Raw genomic sequence first — 18849 nt, 5'->3', positions numbered from 1 at the left:
GAATGATCACCACAATAAATCTAGTTAACATCCATCACCACACCTAGTTACAGAAACGTTTTTCTTGTGATGAGAACTTTTAAGATCTAGTTTCTTAGCGACTTCCAAATATACAATACAGTATTATCAACTATGCTGAACACTACATCTTAGGAAGTCGTTATTTTATAACTGGAAGTTTGTATTTTTCAACTGCCTTCACCACGTCGCTCACTCTAAATTTCATTTTTTTTGTTTGTTTGTTTTTTGCGGTACGCGGGCCTCTCACTGCTGTGGCCTCTCCCGTTGCGGAGCACAGGCTCCGGACGCGCAGGCTCAGCGGCCATGGCTCACAGGCCCAGCCGCTCTGCGGCATGTGGGATCTTCCCGGACCGGGGCATGAACCCGTGTCCCCTGCATCGGCAGGCGGACTCTCAACCACTGCGCCACCAGGGAAGCCCCTCTAAATTTCATTTTTTAAGTCCGGTAGCAAATTCTTGCTTTTGGTGGGCTGCTGGGTGTGCCCAAGGTATGTGAAATACAAGATCGCCCACTTCATGGGTTGTTTTACACCAACATGCCCCTCTAGGGTATGTAATCAGTTCTCTACTTAAAAGTTTATTCTTTTGGCCTTACTCATGTTTTCCTCGACTTTTTGTTTTCTAAGTCCTCTCTCACACCTATTAACTGGCCCTGACCCCCTCAACAGAAGCCTCCAGCTAAGGGGTGGAGGGAGGAAGAGGCCCCTTTCTGAAGGGTGACTATGACTTAGCAAGCTCGCCCGGGACAGCCTCTGTGACGAATGCCAGCCCAGGGCATGGCACACTGTTGTAGTCGTTTGATGAATGCACGGTACTTGGATGGGTATGAAGTTGAAGACCACCAGGCTGGGCTCGCTGAAATGACACACATGGACCAGTAGGAATGGCATAGGGGACAGCTCTAAGCGCCTGGGTCAGGACCCTAGGCCAGGAGTGTGAACACCAAGCGGTGTCAAGCCCAGGAGCCAGCCACAGAATACAGTGCCACAGTGCTGTGTAGACTCTGCCCCATGACTCTCCCCCTGCCTTCCCCCCTTTGGCTAGCATAGGCTGCGTAGGAGAGAACTCAGTGGGAGCACCCCAGAAGGGGAGTAAGGGGGGAAAGAGAAACAGAGAGAGGGGCTGGCCACAGAGACGTTAACAGGACCACTGGGTCAATAGGCTCCCGATGGGCACGCGTGCACTGGGTCCATTGGCTGGCTCCCGATGGGCACGCGTGCACCGGGTCCATTGGCTCCCGATGGGCACGCGTGCACCGGGTCCATTGCCTGGCTCCCGATGGGCACACGTGCACCAGGTCCATTGGCTCCCGATGGGCACGCGTGCACTTGATTGGGGAGGGAGGGAATGGGTGGCACTTCTAAGTCCAGGGCAGGTAAAAGGGCAGAGCTACACCTGCTGCTATACGATGTAAGGCAGCAGAAAAGCAAGGATTTTCTCAGTTTCTGCTTTTATGGTCCCTCCCTCAGGCCACAGGAAGAAGGAAGGGCCCTATCCTGAGAGGGTTTGCCTAGAACCCAGCAGGATCCGGGTGAGGGAGGGTCCAGGTGAGCTGCTGGCCAGGTGCCTACAGGAACACATTCACTGAGACATTTAATATTCCCCTGGCAACAGCTCCAGGGAGTTTCCCAGGAGTCTCTGGGTAACCAGATAGCCCCGGCCAGCCCCAGGTTGAGGAAATTGATCCCCAGGAGTGGACAGGATGGGAATGGCATTATTGTGCTGCCTGCTAGGCCATGCTGGAGGGCAGAAAGATCGCCTCCCTCCCCAGATGCTGGGTGCTACCACCAGACAACAGAAATGCAGGGCCCGGGGGCTTTTCTTACAAGGACTTTCACGACTTCTCTGCAAAGGACAGGAATTCTGGGGCTCAGGAAACCTGTATGTAAAGTCGGCATTGGGGGTCTGTGGACAGTGTCATGAGGCTGGTTGATCACAGTCCCTCAACAAGTGTGGTTACATACCTGCTGAGGGCCCACTGATCTAACATCAAACATCATACCCCTGCCTCCCGAGCCCCCCCACTGTGCAGATGCCCAGGCCTTCTACGTCACCCCAGGGCAGCTTTCAGGCCTCTCCCTTCCTATGCCCCTAGTACTCCCCTGTGGGTGAGGGACCTGGAAAGCTTTTCCCAACTCCAGCCACGCCAGCAAAGCGTGAAGAGCAGACAGTGAGTCAGTGCAGAGCTGTGGGCGAGGGCTCCGGGTACCACAAGGCACACTGGACATTTTCGGATCTCCCTGGCATGGCGAGTGGGATGGTGTGGGGAATGGGTGTGATCACCTGTAAACTCCTAGACCAGGCTGAGCAGAAGGGTGGCTCAGGCTGGTCCAAGGGAGCTATGGAGACTGGCCAGGCAGAGAGCTGGTACCACTGCCCACCCAGGGCATAGGACATTTCTCCATGAGCAGCCCCTGGGGTGGGGTGAGGAAATTAAAGAGCGAGAACATCCACAGGTGAAGTGGGAGGGCTGACCTCCTGGCCAGTAGTGGGAGTGGAGGGGACCCACACTGTCTACTGGCAACAGTGGCAGGCGGGAGTGGTGTGGAGGAATGACGCATGTGGGCTCCGTAACCCTTCCCTGCTCTGCTCTCTGTCAGAGGGAACCACATCTCTCAAGCCCCCCTATCTCTGGTTTCCAGGTAGGTTTGGCCATTGCAAGGCACCTGAGAAGGACAGGAGATCAGGAGAGTGGTGGGTGTTCATACCTGCTTTCTGCTCACTGTGACACTTCTGCCAGCAGTCGCATCCCCACTCAGCCTCCCGCTCGCACCTGTGAGCGCCCTCTCTCTGTGACACCCTGCTGTGCAGCCCCAGCCCCTGGAATCCCACCCTCCTCCTGCCGTCCTCCCCCAAGAGGTAGGCGTGGCCTGGGGGTCCCCTCCACCTCTCTGATACTCAACTCACGCCAGGCCTGCAGGCCTGGGTGAGCTCCCAGGTCTCTACCAGCTTTGTGGGTTTTTTTTTTCTTTTTTTTCAATCTTTCAATTTCATTAAAAAGTTTATGATCAAAACCCAACAAACAAAAGATGCCTCGTGATCTGATCTCCCCCCGATTGTGCAACATCCTGGTGTATCCTCTTAGCTTCTGCATCTGTGACATGGGGGGACCAGCCTTGGTTCTCGATGGGATGGTCGTGAAGGTGTGATGGGTTATGTGGGCAGACACGAAGGGAGGGCGCCCTGTGGAAAGGCTGAGGGGGGGGGTCTTGGGGGCAGCAGAGGCTGTTCTTGATGAGCTCAGGGAAGAAAGAGAGCCTGGCCAGAGGGGAGGACAAAGTGCAAGGGCCGGAGACTGGCAATCTCTTCTGAAATATACACATACATACGCATTCACATGGACACACGCTCTCGTACTCACACACACACACGCACACTCACTCGCCCACACATTCACACATGCGTGCTGCCATCATCAGGGACCTGTGTCAGAGGGAGCTGAGGCACCGAGCGATCGGGCATGTACGCCCCCAGCTCCACTACTTAAAGGTGGGGACAGACCCTGTGACTGTGAGTCGCCATAACTGTGACACTCTCTCCTTTGTGCTGCGCTGGGCACAGAGCAGCCACCAGCCCCAAGAACAGCTCCAGGCTGGGTCTACGCCGGACACAGGAGCAGGCAGCCGGTGGACCGTGAAGGGGTGCTGAGGATGGAGGAACGTCGGGAGGCTGGGCACAGCTAATATCCTGAGCTCCCCGTGCCCTTGACTTCTCTGTGGGCTTGAGAAGGGCCACCCCACATCAGGATGAACTCTCCTTCGGGGACAAGAGCCCCACTGGACCCGGCCCAGGAATCCAACGGCATAGCCACCCCAGCTTCCCGCAGCAGGTGGGACAGCTCCTGGAGCAGCACCTCCAGCCTGGACCACCCTCCGCCCGTCAGCCCCACGGTAAGCCTGGGGCGAGCGTGTGCACGCAGAGCCTCCCTCCCGCTCCCTGCTGCTCTTCCTAGGGGCACGCGGGGGCTTTGACAAGGTTCCACAGCTCTGCTGTGGGACCTTGGGCATGTTACTGAACTTCTCTGAGCCTGTCCTATGCAAAGAGATCAATAGAGGGGAGTGTGGCAAGTTTTCCTTCCTTGTGGAGAGCCTCCAAGGGACAAAAAGGCCAGCCCTGTGGGACAAAGGGCTGGAATGGCACGTCCATTTCTTTCTGAGCGTAGTAGGATGCCCCCCAGAGCCTTCCAGAGAGGAAGGCCTGCCCTGGGCCTCTGGGTTTGTCCCAGCCCAGAGCGAGGTATTTGGTGCCTGCTGTCGCTTCCATCATCCTAGCCAGGGCCCAGGGCCATACCCCAGCAACCCCACCGTTAACTGGGGAGGGACGAGGGACCCTCAAGACCATGGGATGCTGGCCTAAGTTCTGGACAGGATGGGAAGGCTCCAGTAGCTACAGGAGCCAGGGCAGGACAGAAATTAAACCACTCCCTTCCCTGGCAAGGAGCTGGGGTGGGAGGAGTCTTTAAAGCCTTTTGTACTGGACTCATAGGAGCAGGACCTCCCTACAGTGACCTAGGAGGCCTGAATTTTCTTTTTAAAAGACTATTCTTTTTCTCACTCTCACACCAGGTGTCAAAGTCAGCCCTACCCAGTTATATAGTGGGAGAGTACAACCTCCTTCTCTGAGGCTGGGAAGGATGTGGGACTCCTGAGAAGAGGGGCTCCACCCCACTCTACCTCCCCAGAGTGAAAGGGGACTGGAATACCATTGCTGGCTGTCTCGGGCACTTGGGATGGGGCCCATACAGAGGAGAGGAACGCACCCAGGAGATGTCTCTGCCTTCTCCCCAAGGAAAGATAAAGTCACTCCAGCCATGTCCCTGCTTGCCAAACATGTGTCTGTCTGTCCTACCAGCCTCCAAAGGTGATCTGAGCACACTTCTAGAAGACTTTTGCATCTGGGCCATGGCATAGGAACTTGGGCTCCACTTTTGGAGACCGGTGTTTCCATTCCAGCTCAGCCGCTTGCTAGCTGTGTGGGCAAACGGCTTTGCCGCTCTGAGCCTGCCCGCTTGCAGCGTTTTTTACCTGCCCCATTGGGAACCCTAACTCTTCTTCTCAGGACTATTTGAAGGTGATGGAGTCATGGGATGCCCTTGTTTCTCTGTCTCTTCACAGGCAGCCAGGGCTCAGGCTGCTGCCTGGGTCCCCTTTCCCACGGTCGACGTTCCAGATTCCGCCCACTACACCCTGGGCACGGTGATCCTGCTGGTGGGGCTCACAGGGATGCTGGGAAATCTGACGGTCATCTATACCTTCTGCAGGTGCCTGGTTGGCAGGATGGGGGCCTGGGCACTGAGGGCAGCCAGCCACGCGGAGACAGGGCAGAACACAGGGTGGAAATTCTGGTGCCAGCTCTGCCAGGGCACTGTTGAGTCTGGGTGGGGAGGCCAGGGCCAATGGTCTCAGGCTCAGGCCTCCATCTTCAAACCCAGGAAAGGGGCCCAAATGTAATCCAGGGCAGCTTGAATGGCACATTCAATTGGACCCAGGCACACCGTCTGTGTAGGGTGTGTGTCCCTATGACAAACACGTCTCTGCCTATTCTGCCCTCCTCTCGGCTCACCTCCAACACCTGTCCCAGTGGGCACCTTCCCTCTGCCTCAAAGAGCAGCCCTGGTACCAGGATCCTGAGTCCTCAAGCCCTTCAGCAACCAGCCCTGGCCACCACCCTTGGCTTCCTTCCCTACCTGCCCCACTCACCGCCTGAATGGCTGAGACGGGCACGTGGAGAAGTAAACTCCTGGCTCTACCATCTATTAGCTGAAACGACTTGAGCAGGTTACTTATCTTCTTTGAGTCCACTTTTCTTGTCTGCAAAATGAAGTTGTGATTTACTTCATGGAGTCAATGTGATGATTAAGTAGGTTTTTATATGTGCGGTGCCCAGCAAACGAGTGAATCCTGGCTGTGTCACTTACTGAGTCTTGTGACCGCAAGCCACTTCACAGGTGGGAGCTCAGGGTTCTTATCTGCAACATGAAATGGGGTGAGGGGGTAGATGTGAAGACGGATGATTATGGGAGATGAGGTTTGTGAAAGTACCTGGCCTGTGGGCACCATCGTCAACTCCTCTCCCCTTTGCCAGCCCCGAAGGTGAGGACTGCAGGAACACTGGAGAAGGGGAACAGGAGAGACATGAGTTGCTGCCTTGAAGGGTTTCACTTCTTAGCCCACAATGCCAGGCCCCAGAGCTGTTCGGCTGGTACTTGCCGGGCAGCGGGATGGGCCTGTGGGCCAGCAGCTCGTGCCTGTGTGCAAGCATACACGTGTGTGCACGTGTGTTTGAGGGAAGCTCCCCAGCAGAAGCGCCTCCTGACAGTTTCTGACCCCTCACAGGAGCAGAGGGCTCAGGACTCCCGCCAACATGTTCATCATCAACCTCGCAGTCAGCGACTTCCTCATGTCCTTCACCCAGGCCCCCGTCTTCTTCGCCAGCAGCGTCTATAAGCAGTGGCTCTTTGGAGAGACAGGTAGACACTTGGGACTCCCTTTCGCTGGAGGGAGGAGGAGGGTTGGGACAGGGGATGTCCACGGTGGAGGGTGGCCCAGATGCGAAGGCGATGTGCTCTTCCTGGGCAAAGAGTGGGTAGTCACCCTCAGTCTCATGAGTTAGCAAGAGGTTTCCGTGAGCCTCTGTCAGATGCATGTAGGCGGCGTGGAGAGGAACTAGGCCTGCTTTCCTTGAGAGGCGAGCGTATGAGCTGAGTACATGCAATCCACAAACCCTCCTTCCCCTGGGGTATCTGATGGGCTCCCTGCCAAGGACTGAGGTCAGGCAGCTGTGCCCACAGGCTGTGAATTCTATGCCTTCTGTGGGGCTGTCTTTGGCATCACCTCCATGATTACCCTGACGGCCATCGCCCTGGACCGCTACCTGGTGATCACACGCCCACTGGCCACCGTCGGGATGGTGTCCAAGAGGCGGGCAGCGCTTGTCCTGCTGGGCGTCTGGCTCTATGCCCTGGCTTGGAGTCTGCCGCCCTTCTTTGGCTGGAGTAAGTGGGCTCAGGGAATCAGGGGAAGGGAAGATAGGCTGGGAGGGGTACGTTCAAGGGGCAGGTAGGTGGACTTGGGTTGACCAGCTGGCAGGAGGGGCCGAGGGACTGCTTAAGTCTCAGAGCAAATGGACATTCAGGGGGCATGGCTAGCAGCAGGGGGAACTGAGGCTGTACCGTCAACAATCAGAGGATAACCTGGGCTCCCATCCCCAGATACAGAGGGGAAGACCACGTGGTTCCTGGCTGGCGGGAAGTGTCAGGTGCATCTGATGCTGAGTTTGCAATGAGTCAGACAGGCAGGAGTTGGGGTGTGAGGCCTCAGCAGGTAGGAGGGTCAGCAGCAAGGCACCCGCCCTTCTGAGGCAGGACCAGGAAGCTGGCTGAAGTCTTGGGGGAGTCTATGGTGAGGTCTCTCTTCCAAACTGGCAAGATTTGGCAGCAGTGGACTTTGCCAGCTGTCTCCTGCTAGAACCAGCTTGGAAAGCTGCCCTCCACGTGCCCCAGCTTCCTCACTCCACTGGGCAGGGCTGGGGCCGGGGCCAGTGTCTGAGAAGCTCAGACCCCACATCCAAAGCCCCTGCTGTATGAGGAGCCTAAGTCAGCGCTGCCCTGCAGGCTGAGCACCCGCCCCTGGTTCCCAGGTGCCTATGTGCCCGAGGGGCTGCTGACCTCTTGCTCCTGGGACTACGTGAGCTTCACGCCATCGGTCCGCGCCTACACCATGCTGCTCTTCTGCTTTGTGTTCTTCCTCCCCCTGCTCGTCATCATCTACTGCTACATCTTCATCTTCAAGGCCATCCGGGAGACGGGCCAGTAAGAGCTGGGCGTGAAGGAGGGGCTCCATGGGATGGGGGCTGTGCCCCTTGGCCAGGGCTGCCCGTGACTCACATCTGTACCCACACCCCAGGGCACTCCCAGCCCCAGATGGGCAAAGACCAGCTCACTACATGTGCTGATGGGATGGGGTGCCGAAAGGCCAGGGTGCTTAGAAGAGTCTAAGCTTAGAAGTCTTCTAACCTGGGTGCTTAGAAGAGTCTCAGGAGACACGGTCTTCTGAAGCGTGGGCCTTCAGCCTTGGTCAGCGGGCATGGGGGAAAGAGAAGACACGACAGGTAGAAGTGCAGGGAGGCAGCTTAGGCTGGATATATTGGGGAACTTTCTGGGAGTCAGGGCTGCCTGCACTGGAAGGGATGGCCGGGTCCAAGAAGGCTCCCTGATAGCAGCCATGACCCTGGCACTCACTGCAACCCGAGTGGGCTCAGACCCAGACTCTGCATGCTTCCTAGAGCTCTCCAGACTTTCGGGGCCAGCGAGGGTGGTGGTGAGTGCCCCTGGCAACGGCAGCGTCTGCAGAACGAGTGGAAAATGGCCAAGATCGAGCTGTTGGTCATCCTTCTCTTCGTGCTCTCCTGGGCCCCCTACTCCACTGTAGCCCTGATGGGCTTTGCTGGGTGAGGGGCCGGGGCAGGGGCTGGAAGGGTGGGAGAAGGGTAAGGGGACCCTGGGGCAGCCTCTCCCTCCCCAGCCCAAGCCCAAGCCAGCCGTCCTCACACCCTAGGTCCAGCCTCACAAGCTTATTCTCCCCCTGCTATGAGATGCCCCACGGGAGCCAGGCCTGTCTCATTCCTGGAGGCACTAGGAGACATGCTGGGGGAGTTCTGGGCCACACTGGGTTTGGTTTGAGGGCCTGCAACGGCTGCCAGGTCCTGCAAGATCCCTTGGGAATATGCAACTTTGCCTGAGGTTCTGGTTTCCTCTTCACCCAGACTGTGGGCACACAGCCAGGGTGCTACTCACCTCCCGCCCTCTAGTCCTTTGTGGCTAGAGTCTGCGGACTTTGCTACCTGCAGCAGCGTGGAGCCAGGCCAGACTTCAGGAGCACTTTGAGACAGTGAGAACTATGAGTCCTTGCAGGTGCTTGGGTATGAGACCTTCTCCTTGTGCAGGAACAGCCTGGTCCCCTCTGGGGCCCTCCTGTGCCGTTACTCTCAAGGAGCCAGGGTCGCAGCAGGCATCAGGGTTCGGCGGGGCATGGGGAGAGCTGGGCAGAGGTCCAGAGTCTTTGGGGGTGGGGAGGGTTTACTGCCAGCAGCACAGGCTCCAAGGGACAGTGGGACCTGGCGAAACCCCTAGCCTGGCACATCTTCTCAGCACCCCTCCCTCCAGTGCTCCCTGGGTTCCCACTCCCCTCAGATCAGGATTCTCCCTGGCATTGCAGTCCCTCCCCCGGGGATGACTTGGTCATGCTGGTTGGGACCAGGCTGGGCTGTGCCCTGGCAGGGCTTTTTTGGCCTATGGAGAAGGTTCCTGAGAGGGCTGGTGGGTTGTGGAGTCCCCAGGGAGGGCCAGCTGGCAGAGGAACCACAGCTTCTCTGTCCTAGGTACACACATGTCCTGACGCCCTACATGAACTCGGTGCCAGCTGTCATCGCCAAGGCCTCTGCCATCTACAACCCCATCATTTATGCCATCACCCACCCCAAGTACAGGTGTGGCCCTCTGCCAGAACCCAGCCCCAGATACCCAGTCCCACCCTCATGGGCATAGAGGGCCTGGGCCTATAAATGGGGGCAGAGGCCAGCCATCTTTCCTGTCCCTTGTGTACATGCATTGGGTGGGGAACTAACAGCTGAGAGCAGCCAGTGACACTGGATGGGATCTGGAGCGGGTGTGATCCTCTCTGCTGTCCCAGCTTCCTAGGAGGCTCAGCTTGGAGGGACATCAGAGTTCCCTGGGCAGTGTCCAATACTAACTGGGATTTTCAGAGCTGAGGCCAAAAGGCAGCCAGGATGGCCGATCAGCAGTGCTGCTTGCTACAAAGAGAGGCCCCCAGACAGAGGCAGCCTGGAGAGATCACAGCAGGGAGAGCTCCACTGCACTTCGGGGGCCCCGGCAGAGGCCTGGGGCTTGTTCTGGCCCACAGTGCTCTCTGCTGACAGAATCCCAGCACAGCTGACCTCTTCCACGAGGGGGCCTTCAGTGCTTCCTTTTGCCTGGTGGTGTCAGTAACTCAGCACCCCGCTGAGGCCAGCTGTAGGCCTTAGCCCATCCAGCTCAGAGGCGGCTCAGGAGGGCTCTTGGTCCCCATTTGCAGAAATGTGGCTTAGGTCAGCCACTCGAGAACTGAAAGCAAGCATCTGGCTGAACCTGCCACCCTAAGGCTCTCCTTCCCTGCCCACGGACCCAGTGTCTGTCTGCCCATCCTCATAACCCCAATGTCTTTACGTCCCCAATTCCCCAGAGGCTCTTTGTCCACTCCCATTAGCCCAGTATCAGTCTATCCATCCACCCTCATCTCCTCAAGTCTGTCTGTCCAGCCCCCTAACCTGCTGTCCTTGCAGAATGGCCATCGCCCAGCACCTGCCCTGCCTCGGGGTGCTGCTGGGCGTGTCAGGCCAGCGCACTGGCCTGTACACCAGCTACCGCTTCACCCACCGCTCCACACTGAGCAGCCAGGCCTCAGACCTCAGCTGGATCACTGGACGGAGGCGCCAGGTGTCCCTGGGCTCTGAGAGTGAGGTGGTAAGGAGGCTGGGCTCTCACTGACTGGCACCTCGCCATCCTTTCCTCTGGGCGGGGCTGCCTCTGAGACTCAGGGACCCTCAGGAACCTGGGACGCTGGCAGGAAGAGCCCCTCACCCCCCCCACACGGCCTTCCCACACACCATCGTCCCTGCCAGACAGGGGCACTGGGGTCAGAGAGGCAACATGTTGGCCCAAGGTCACCCAGCAGCAGGGCCAGGACGAAACATGGGTCTTCCAACTCCAGGCCACCTCTTTTCCATGCCAGCGCTATCCCAGGGCCTTAGAGCCTCAGACTGAAAAGACTAGCATTTCTGACCCTAGATGGGCCTCTAGAGAGACAGGCAGGAGCTAGCTCAGGACCCTTCATCCTCAGCATTAAGCGCCCTCCTCCTGGAGCTCACGCGATACAGTGGAAGGAGCACTGGCTCTGGAGTCGGGGGACCTATGTTCAAGCCTGAGTTCAAGTCCTTACTGTGTGAGTTTGTGCAGGTCACTCACCCTCTCTGAGCCTCTTTGTCCTCCTCTGAAAGGGAAAATCATCATGTCCACATCTAAGACTAGATGGGGTGCCCATGGATGCTGCCCCCACCACTGTGGTCAGCCATGGGAGCTACCAGTCTTCCAGCCCCTACTTGGGGCCTGGAGCTCTGATGCCCCCTGATGTCACCAGGAGAGTTCCCTATAACCCGAGCCCCTGTCCCCAGCTCCTCCATCATTGCGCCTACAGGGCCCACTCTGGGCCTCACCAAGTGCTTCCACTTACCTCCTCCCACTGCCCCCATCCCTGAGGGTCTCAGTGGAGGGGCTGAGGGAGGAGCTGCCAGAGGACCCATCCCTGAACTAATGTAGTAAACATTAAGGAGTGAATCTTATCCATTAAGAGGCCCTAGATCCTCATGAAGACATACCCATCCTACATGCTTAAGAAAGCACACCAGCACACACACACCCACACACACATCCCAGCACATGCACGCACAGTTTGCAAGGGTTTGGTGACCAGCAACCCTGTAAACAGTATTGTGGGCTTCACCCCAGTGAATAAGTGTAGAGAGGATGGAGAAAGGCCTGGTCAGGGAGGGGGCAGAAGCAGGGACGCAGAATGTCCCCCTCACCTCACAGGGACTCTCCCACTCCCCCAGGGCTGGACAGACACGGAGGTAACAGCTGCTTGGGGGACTGCCCAGCAAATGAGCGGATGGTCCCCCTGCAGTCAGGGCCTGGAGGATGTGGAAGCCAAGGCCCCTCCCAAGTCCCAGGGACAGAAAGCAGAGGCTTCCGGAAAGGTAACTGGGCCCGGCACCTGCCAATCTATAAAAGGGCGGGGATAAGGAGCAAGTAGCCCAGGGAGCGGCCAGGAAAGGGGAGCAGGCCCAATGCCCTCTGGGAATCACCCGCTCCCTGCACCTCCCAGCTTTCCCTTGCTCACCTGGGGGTCCTGGGTGTCTCCATGACTCCAAGGTGTTCTAAGCAGGCCTGGGTGTGACTGTGCCCGAGAGTGTCTGTGTGTGTTTGTGTGACCTTGACTGTGCATGTACACAGCAGGTGGTGGTGGCTCTACCGCACTACGATGAATGTACGTCATGTATGTAAATGTGTGTGACCATGTGCCTGGCACACACATTCTGTCCCTGTGGCACCGTGGGGCATGGGATTGAGTGGCCCCAATGTGTCTGCTCTAAGCTGTGCATGTGACCAAGTGTGGGTGGCACGCACCTCTCTGTGTTTGGAAACTGGGTGTACCTGGGGGTGTGGGGCTGCAATCGGTGTATGTGCTCACTGCGAATGCCCTGAGATTAGGGTATCGCCCAGAATACTTGTGGCTATTAAAAGAAGGCCAGCTGTCAGCCCAAGTGCCTATGGAACGGAATGTTGATGGTGATTAGAGAAGGCTGTATTCTGGAACGCTGGAAACGCCGTGCGCACAGGTCCTGAGGCTGCCCTGCCCCTCTGCTGACAGCTCCCCACCCTGCCCCTCCACTCACACCCACACCACACCCCCAGCTCCTGCCTTCCTTCCCCCAGGCTGCTCCCCTGCCTGTCCCAGAGAGGGGGAGCCCTGGGCTGCTCCCTGCAGTTGTGGGGCCCCTGCCTCTTCCAGCGTTCCCACCCCAGGGAGCACCACTCCCCAGGTGCCCCAGCCCTGAGCCCGGGAACTGTTCATGACCACAGAGGCCAGGGCAGAGGCCGGCAGCGTCCCCCAGGCTGGCCGGGCAATGATGAAAGGCACTGTGCCTCTCCTGGAGAGAATACCGGGCTGGGGTGGGGCGCCGGGCAGAGAGGCACAGCACATCAGCCGTCACCTAACGCGTGTGATAAGCACTGCCAACGAGGTATCAGCACACAGGGTGCTGAGAGCAGAGGCAAGTCCCCAAGGGCTCCCAGGCAAGGTGGAGGTAAAGCAGGGATTGCCAGGCAGGATGGGGCCGAGGAGCGGGGATTGGGCGGTTCAGGCTGAGGAAACAGCCTGTACAAACATAGCAGGGTGTCCCGGGACAGAATGTCTCTCTGTGACCCCAGGGGCAGACAAGGGGCTCTGGGAGCTGGCGGTGGGGATGGAGGAGGGAAGGGGGCAGGAGGTGGTAGGAGCCATGGGGAGGCCCACTAGGTGCTGTCATGAGGGGTCTCCAGTCACGAGTCTGGGGGACAGGGAGCCCTTGGAGGGCTTCGTGGGGCACTGAGGGGCTTGGTCAACTTAGCAGATTAGCCGGGCCTCCCCGCAGTGGCTGCGGAAGGACAGGTTGAGTGGAATGGGCCGGCAGAGAGAAGATGGGAGGAAGTCGATAGGACAGGCAAGGAATGAGGCATTTAAGACCGCAGGGAGAGAGGAGACGCCGGAGCATGTGGAAGAGGACTACAGGGAAGGGGGGAATCGGATGGTGGGGGTGAGGAGAGCTCAGTCCCGACCCCAGGAGTCCGAGAGCCTGGGGACATCCCAGAGGGACGGCCTGAAGGTGGCCTCGGACATCGCCTGGAGAAGGCCCAGCCCCCAGCCAGGACGAAACCTGGCCACACAACGCCCCTCTGTTACGCGGTGCCCCTAAACACAGAGGGTCCCTGGGAGACTACTCCCAGTGGGATACTCCTTGAGCTAAACAAATGTCTGCTGTTTGCTTTCAGACCAAAGGGCTGCTCCCCAGCCTGGACCCCAGGATGTAGGGTGCCCATCAGTTTGTCTTTCTGGGACATGCCCATGTCTCCTGGGACATGTCCAACCCCTTCACCTCCCCCTCACACACACACAGACCCAGGATTACCCTGTGGGCCTGCGGGCTTTGGAAGTGGCCCTGTCACCCAAGCTGTGCTGGATTCGCGGCCCTGTAACTGCAAAACTCCTGCTCTGCAAAGTGGTCTGCACCCACTTCTCAGCTCAAGAGCCTGTGCCCCAGGCTCAGCCTGAAGAGTGGGCACCTAGGCCCTCTCGCGGCCCGGAACACAGATCTTCCCTCGCTGGAACCCGTTACTCACCTCTGGCTTTCCCCCCAGAGTGCTATTTCCACCGTGGACCACCCTCTTCTGCACATGTGCATTCTCGGTCACGCTCTCCTGTGTGTACATATTTGCACGCGCACCAAGTGCACGAGTGCACTCACTGCACCTGTGGATTGTTTCAAATCAGTGTCTAATTCACCCCAGGGTGTGTGGCTCTGGCAGGATGTAGAAAAATAAAAAGCGGAGAAGGTCTCCGACAAGCACAGTCTCGACCTATTGGTGCCACCGTGGGAGAGAGACCCAAGGCCTGGCCTCTGATGCCGACAGCAGCCTCTCTTCCTCCTCTCCCTCTGTCCCCCACCTCGTGACTTTCACTCCTAAAACCCCATCTCAAACTGCAGGGAGCAGAGTGGAGGAGGGGCAAAGACCAGCCTTGCCCCCATCCCTACTCCCCGATGAGCTGCTGTTACTGGGAAGCAGCTCACGCCCGGCTTGTGAGTACCAGCTGCTCTCTGGCTGGCTTTGGATCTCCCAGGGGAGGCAGATGGAGGGAGGCTGGCCTTCCCCTTTAAGAGCATCCTTCTTGCTACCCCTCCCTTTCGCTGGAGGCAGCATCAGGCATCAGGCGGGGGCTTGAGTCCAGAGAAAGAGCCTGCAGCTCCAGGTACGGCCTAGCCCAGGGTTCCCCATCCCTGTGCAGGATCAGCTCCTTCCTTTCCCCACACTGGTCATGCACTGCTGCTGGATCCTCACCGGCCTGGCAGGGCAAACACCCTCCTCCCCTGGGGAGGAGATAAAGCTGGAGTCAGGGATGGATGGGGTGGGGCCTGGGGGAGGGGCAGGGGATGGGATGGGGGAGGTCAGGGTGCTGGCCATGAGCTGCTGGCCTCCTGGGCCAGACCTAGGCAGGCAGGACAGCTGGGCTGCATGACACAGGGCAGAGGAGGTGGTGAAGTGGGGGAAAGAACACGGGTCCCTCCCTGGCTTTTCCACTCGATATTTCTGTGACCTTGGGCAAGTTACCAAACGCCCCTGTGAAGTGGGGATTCCTTCTTGTCATGCATGTTGTATGTGCTAGGCCCAGAGTTTGAGGTGGGGTGTTGGCAGCTGGGAAATTTCTCACACCCAGGCCAGTACTGAGTCCTCAGGGCCCAGCTCAGGCCAGAGCCCTCCAGGAGGGCAGAGAACAGAGGGCCCAGTTGCCTTCCCTGAGCCTCAGTTTCCTGAGCAGTGTGGGCCTTGATCTACCCCCAGACCACACAGAGCCTGAGGTCTCCTCTGAGAAAGGGCTTCTGGAGGTATCTTGGCTCAAAGACCACAGTGGCAGGAGTCCCGAGGGGCCTAGGCCCCCATCCAGAACATACTGTCTCTGGGTTATGGACTGACCACAACACACACATTTTCCCCTCCCGGCCCCTTCTGGCCCCTTGTCCCAGCAGCTGAGCAAATGGCCTCTCCTCCTCTCCTCCCTGCCCCCCGCCATTCCGGTGCAAAGGGCACGGGGGCCTGGCATGCAACGCTGGCAGCTGGAGCTTTCCATGCTGCTGTCAAGTTTTCAGAGCACAAATGAGACAGGAGAGCCAGGAATAACTGCTGGGCCCCAGAGGGTCTGGAGGGTGGGGGCCTGCCCCAGACCTGCTTTCAGACCCTGCACTGAGGGTGCAAGCAGGGGGCCCCCACTGCCAGCTTTGGGTATCAGGAGGTGCCTGCCACCACCGGCAGCCCGTTATCTGGCACGAGTCCCCATAGGAATGAGCTCAGACTCCAGTATGGCTTGGGTCTACTACCTGTGTGACCTTGGGGAAGTTACTTAACCTCTCTGAGCGGGACAAGTGGCAGCCTCTCAGGATCTGAGGAGATGATGGTGTGGAGGGTCCAGAGCTGAGCTTGGCCATGCCCAGAGCTGCTGCTATTATGATGATTGTTTTTATGGTTGGACAACTCTGGGCCCTGATGTTGTCCCTTATCTTGGGCCACCATGAGGATAAGAGGCAACTTCAGGGTCCTCACCAGAGAACACAGGGCAGCAAAGACCCAAGTCACAAAGCCCCTGGCCAAGGGAGCTCAGCCACGGTCTTCTGGGCAAGGGGGTGGGTACAGCCAGGCAGAGAGGGCAGCTGGGCAGTCTGGGCTCTCCAGAGGGTGGAGGGAGCAAGGAGAGGAGAGCAGGGGGGCAGAGCATTATCACTACCCTGGCCAGGCCCCTCTTCTGCCCCCTGGGGGGTGCTGGGTGCCGGACACCCCTCCCCAGGGGCTATATTAGCCTTGTGAGTCACAGTGGACCCGCTGGGAGGCCGAGGGCGGGCGGGCACAGTGTAGGGTTACAGTCCATTTATGGGAGCAGCAGAGGGCAGATATCAGTGTCGATGGCATTCGTTCCCAGCTATTCTTAGGAGCCTCTCAGGAGCTGCACACAGCCCGGCCAGGCAGAAAGGGACGGAGCAGGCAAGGCCGGGGGGTCGGGGGCAGGGGCCGAGGTACGGGCTGGGGAGGCAGGGTGCGTGAGGGTCCTCTCACTCTACTCTTCTCCCTTCATCCACAGAGGCCGCCGCTGTCAGCACCGGCATGTCTTACAGCGTGACCCTGACCGGGCCTGGGCCCTGGGGCTTCCGTCTGCAGGGGGGCAAGGACTTCAACATGCCACTCACCATATCCCGGGTGAGTGTGCACGGCCCACAGCCTAGAACCCACAGGGGCGGGGCATGCTCAAAGGAGGGTGTGTGCGTCCATCCCTCCATCTGTCTGTCCTCCCTGAGGCTCTTGGAAAGCAGAGCACGCTTTCCTGGTCTGGGGGTGGGACTGGACCCAACTGGATACTGCCGGCCACAGGCCCCTGATCTTGGCCACAGCTGTTGCCCACCCTCGCTGACTGGCCTATTATGAGTATGAAACATGGGCAAGCGGCTGGTGTTTTGAGCAGAGAAAGAAATGCCAAGTTTGCAGGCCAGGCAGGCAGGTGGACAGAAAGTACAGGGCCTTCCTAAGCCTTTCTCCGGGAGGGTGGGCTCAGGGTACCCCCCAAGCCTGGAAGAGGGCAGCTGCTTTGGGGAAAGAGCACTCCTAGCATGGAGAGGTCAGGTGACAGGCGGGCAGACGGTTAGATGTACAGACTGCTGACCTCGGCTGCCCTGCTATCAGGGCTCGGAGCTGGGCTGGGCTGGTAACCGGTCTCCTGCATCCACTCCATCCCAGACCTGAGATAACAGTCGCCTTCTACCCCCGCCTTCCCGGGGCTGCTGTGGGACCTCACACTGGCTGGCTTCGCAGAGCTGGGCCTTCCTTGCTTGCTGGAGGTCCTAGCCATTCACCTACAGCTGCTCTGCCTGCCCGTCTCAAGTCTGGTTCGCCATGCTCACCTGGGGAAATGGCCTGTGTGTTCTGCAGTGTCTGTGATCAGGGAATGGCACTGCCTGAGGGGAAGGTCACAGATCTTTGGAGATTGTCTGAGTAACTCTATTGCCCAGCTGGAGACACTGAAGTACAGAGAAGCAAGAAGCTAGATCTGCTTGAGAGGAAGCGGTCTGTGAGAAGGGACTTTGTTTTAAACACTGCTGTGTCCCTGACACCTAGACCAGTACCTAGGACATAGTAGGTGCTCAGGCAACACTTATCAAGTAAAGGGAAGTCCAGCAGAGGGGCGCTGAAGGCCCCAAGGCTCAGGGTGGACTGTGAAAGGTGCCAGGGCAATCACAACCCCTGCCTGGGGGGGTCTGCTGAGACTGAGCCCCAGCAGTGCTGGTGTGGGCACAAGGGGGCAGTCTGAGGCCCCAGGCTGTCACTGGAGGGTGATGGATGGGCAGGGGTGTCTGGGTCACTGCTCACCTGGAGACAGGGAGGCAGTTTCTTCTCCAGGGCATGGAGCCTTGCCTTGGGCCTGAGGGAGGGACGGGGAGGGTGGTGGGGAGGCACTGAGGTGGGCAGCCAGGGAAGGCCTGAAAGGTGCTTGGCAGAGGGGGCAGGGAGCCAATGTCCCCACTGGAGGCACAGTCCTGGCTATGCAACCAAATGTGGACACTTGGGGGGACCCTAAGATGGAAAGCTCCACTCAGGGGTGTTATGGGAGCCTCACGACAGCCTCACAACTCCTCTGGGGTGCTGGCCTGGCTCTAGTCCAGGGAGAAGGCCTTGGCCGCCATCCTGCGGGAGGTCTGGCTTATTCCAACCTGCGTCTCCAGACCCACTGCCCTGGAGACCCCACGGTCCCATATTAGAAGGGCACCCAGAGACTTACACACTCAGTCTGATGATATGGTGACACAGGGGCATTTGAGCCCCAGCAGACACACCCCCTCTGCCCCCAGGACCCTGCACAGCTCCCCACACCCCTGGTTACAGGTCTCCTCCCTGTACAAGGCAGGACCCTCCACCGTCACTCTCATGGGTCCACCAGCTTCCCACGCCTGGGACTGAGCCTAGATCTCCCCCAGCCCCACTATCCTCAAGGCCTCCACCTGGTGGAAATTAGCCTCCTGGCTCAGTGGCACCCAGGATAGCCGATGACCTCATCCGGGGTCTATGCGCCACCTGGCCCCAGCCGGCCCAGGGCTTAAATTGCAGCACAGAGGCCGTAAGCTGGACAGACAGCAGGAAGAATGTCCTCACTGTAGGCAGGGGGTGTATTGGGATGTACTAGAGCCAACGACTAGGGGGGACTTTTAAAAATAGAACCCGCAGCTCAGGCAGGGCATCAGGGGATGGGTCTCTCAGTTCCCTTCAGAGGCGTGCCCCCAAATCACCGAGGCCATGGAACCAGCTGGACTGGGTGCTGGGGCCTTCCCAGGGCTTGGAGCTTCTTGATGAGTCCTCCGGTGTGCTGCTGATGCCCTGGGCTCGGGCGTCCCAGGCTCAGCGTTGCTGGCCAGGCAGGCCTCGGGG

At 58.7% G+C, this 18849-nt stretch overlaps 2 protein-coding genes across 5 annotated transcripts in view; both read left to right on the top strand.

Moving 5' to 3' along the window:
- The first annotated feature begins 3766 nt into the window (after window positions 1-3766).
- Window positions 3767-13701, top strand: OPN4 (opsin 4). 2 transcript variants are annotated; one of them, XM_060033705.1, is made up of 11 exons: window positions 3767-3910; window positions 5135-5280; window positions 5844-5879; window positions 6356-6489; window positions 6811-7014; window positions 7659-7830; window positions 8304-8468; window positions 9399-9506; window positions 10359-10539; window positions 11685-11828; window positions 13663-13701. In XM_060033705.1, the coding sequence occupies exons 1-11, from the start codon at window positions 3767-3769 to the stop codon at window positions 13699-13701; spliced, it is 1473 nt and encodes a 490-aa protein (XP_059889688.1). The 2 variants fall into 2 exon arrangements, with proteins under 2 accessions (XP_059889688.1, XP_059889689.1); XM_060033706.1 differs by lacking the exon at window positions 5844-5879.
- A 2654-nt stretch (window positions 13702-16355) lies between these two features.
- LDB3 (LIM domain binding 3) overlaps window positions 16356-18849 on the top strand; it is a 55378-nt gene continuing 52884 nt past the window's right edge. For all 3 annotated transcript variants that reach the window (XM_060033701.1, XM_060033704.1, XM_060033703.1), the window contains exons 1-2: window positions 16356-16419; window positions 16517-16632. In XM_060033701.1, the coding sequence (XP_059889684.1) occupies window positions 16540-16632 (93 nt within the window). In that variant the 5' untranslated portion in view covers window positions 16356-16419; window positions 16517-16539. The remainder of the gene's footprint in view (window positions 16420-16516; window positions 16633-18849) is intronic.

This window comes from Delphinus delphis, chromosome 16, assembly GCF_949987515.2.
Source record: "Delphinus delphis chromosome 16, mDelDel1.2, whole genome shotgun sequence".
NCBI classification, from domain to species: Eukaryota; Metazoa; Chordata; class Mammalia; order Artiodactyla; family Delphinidae; genus Delphinus; species Delphinus delphis.
The sequence above is the reverse complement of the archived record's forward strand: the minus strand, read 5'-3'. Positions and strand labels throughout refer to the sequence as shown.

Coding starts and splice junctions, on each gene's coding strand:
- OPN4 (XM_060033705.1), top strand. CDS start 3,767: ATGAACTCTCCTTCGGGGACAAGAGCCCCACTGGACCCGGCCCAGGAA. Junction 3,911..5,134: donor CTCCGCCCGTCAGCCCCACG/GTAAGCCTGGGG, acceptor GTCTCTTCACAG/GCAGCCAGGGCTCAGGCTGC. Junction 6,490..6,810: donor GTGGCTCTTTGGAGAGACAG/GTAGACACTTGG, acceptor CTGTGCCCACAG/GCTGTGAATTCTATGCCTTC.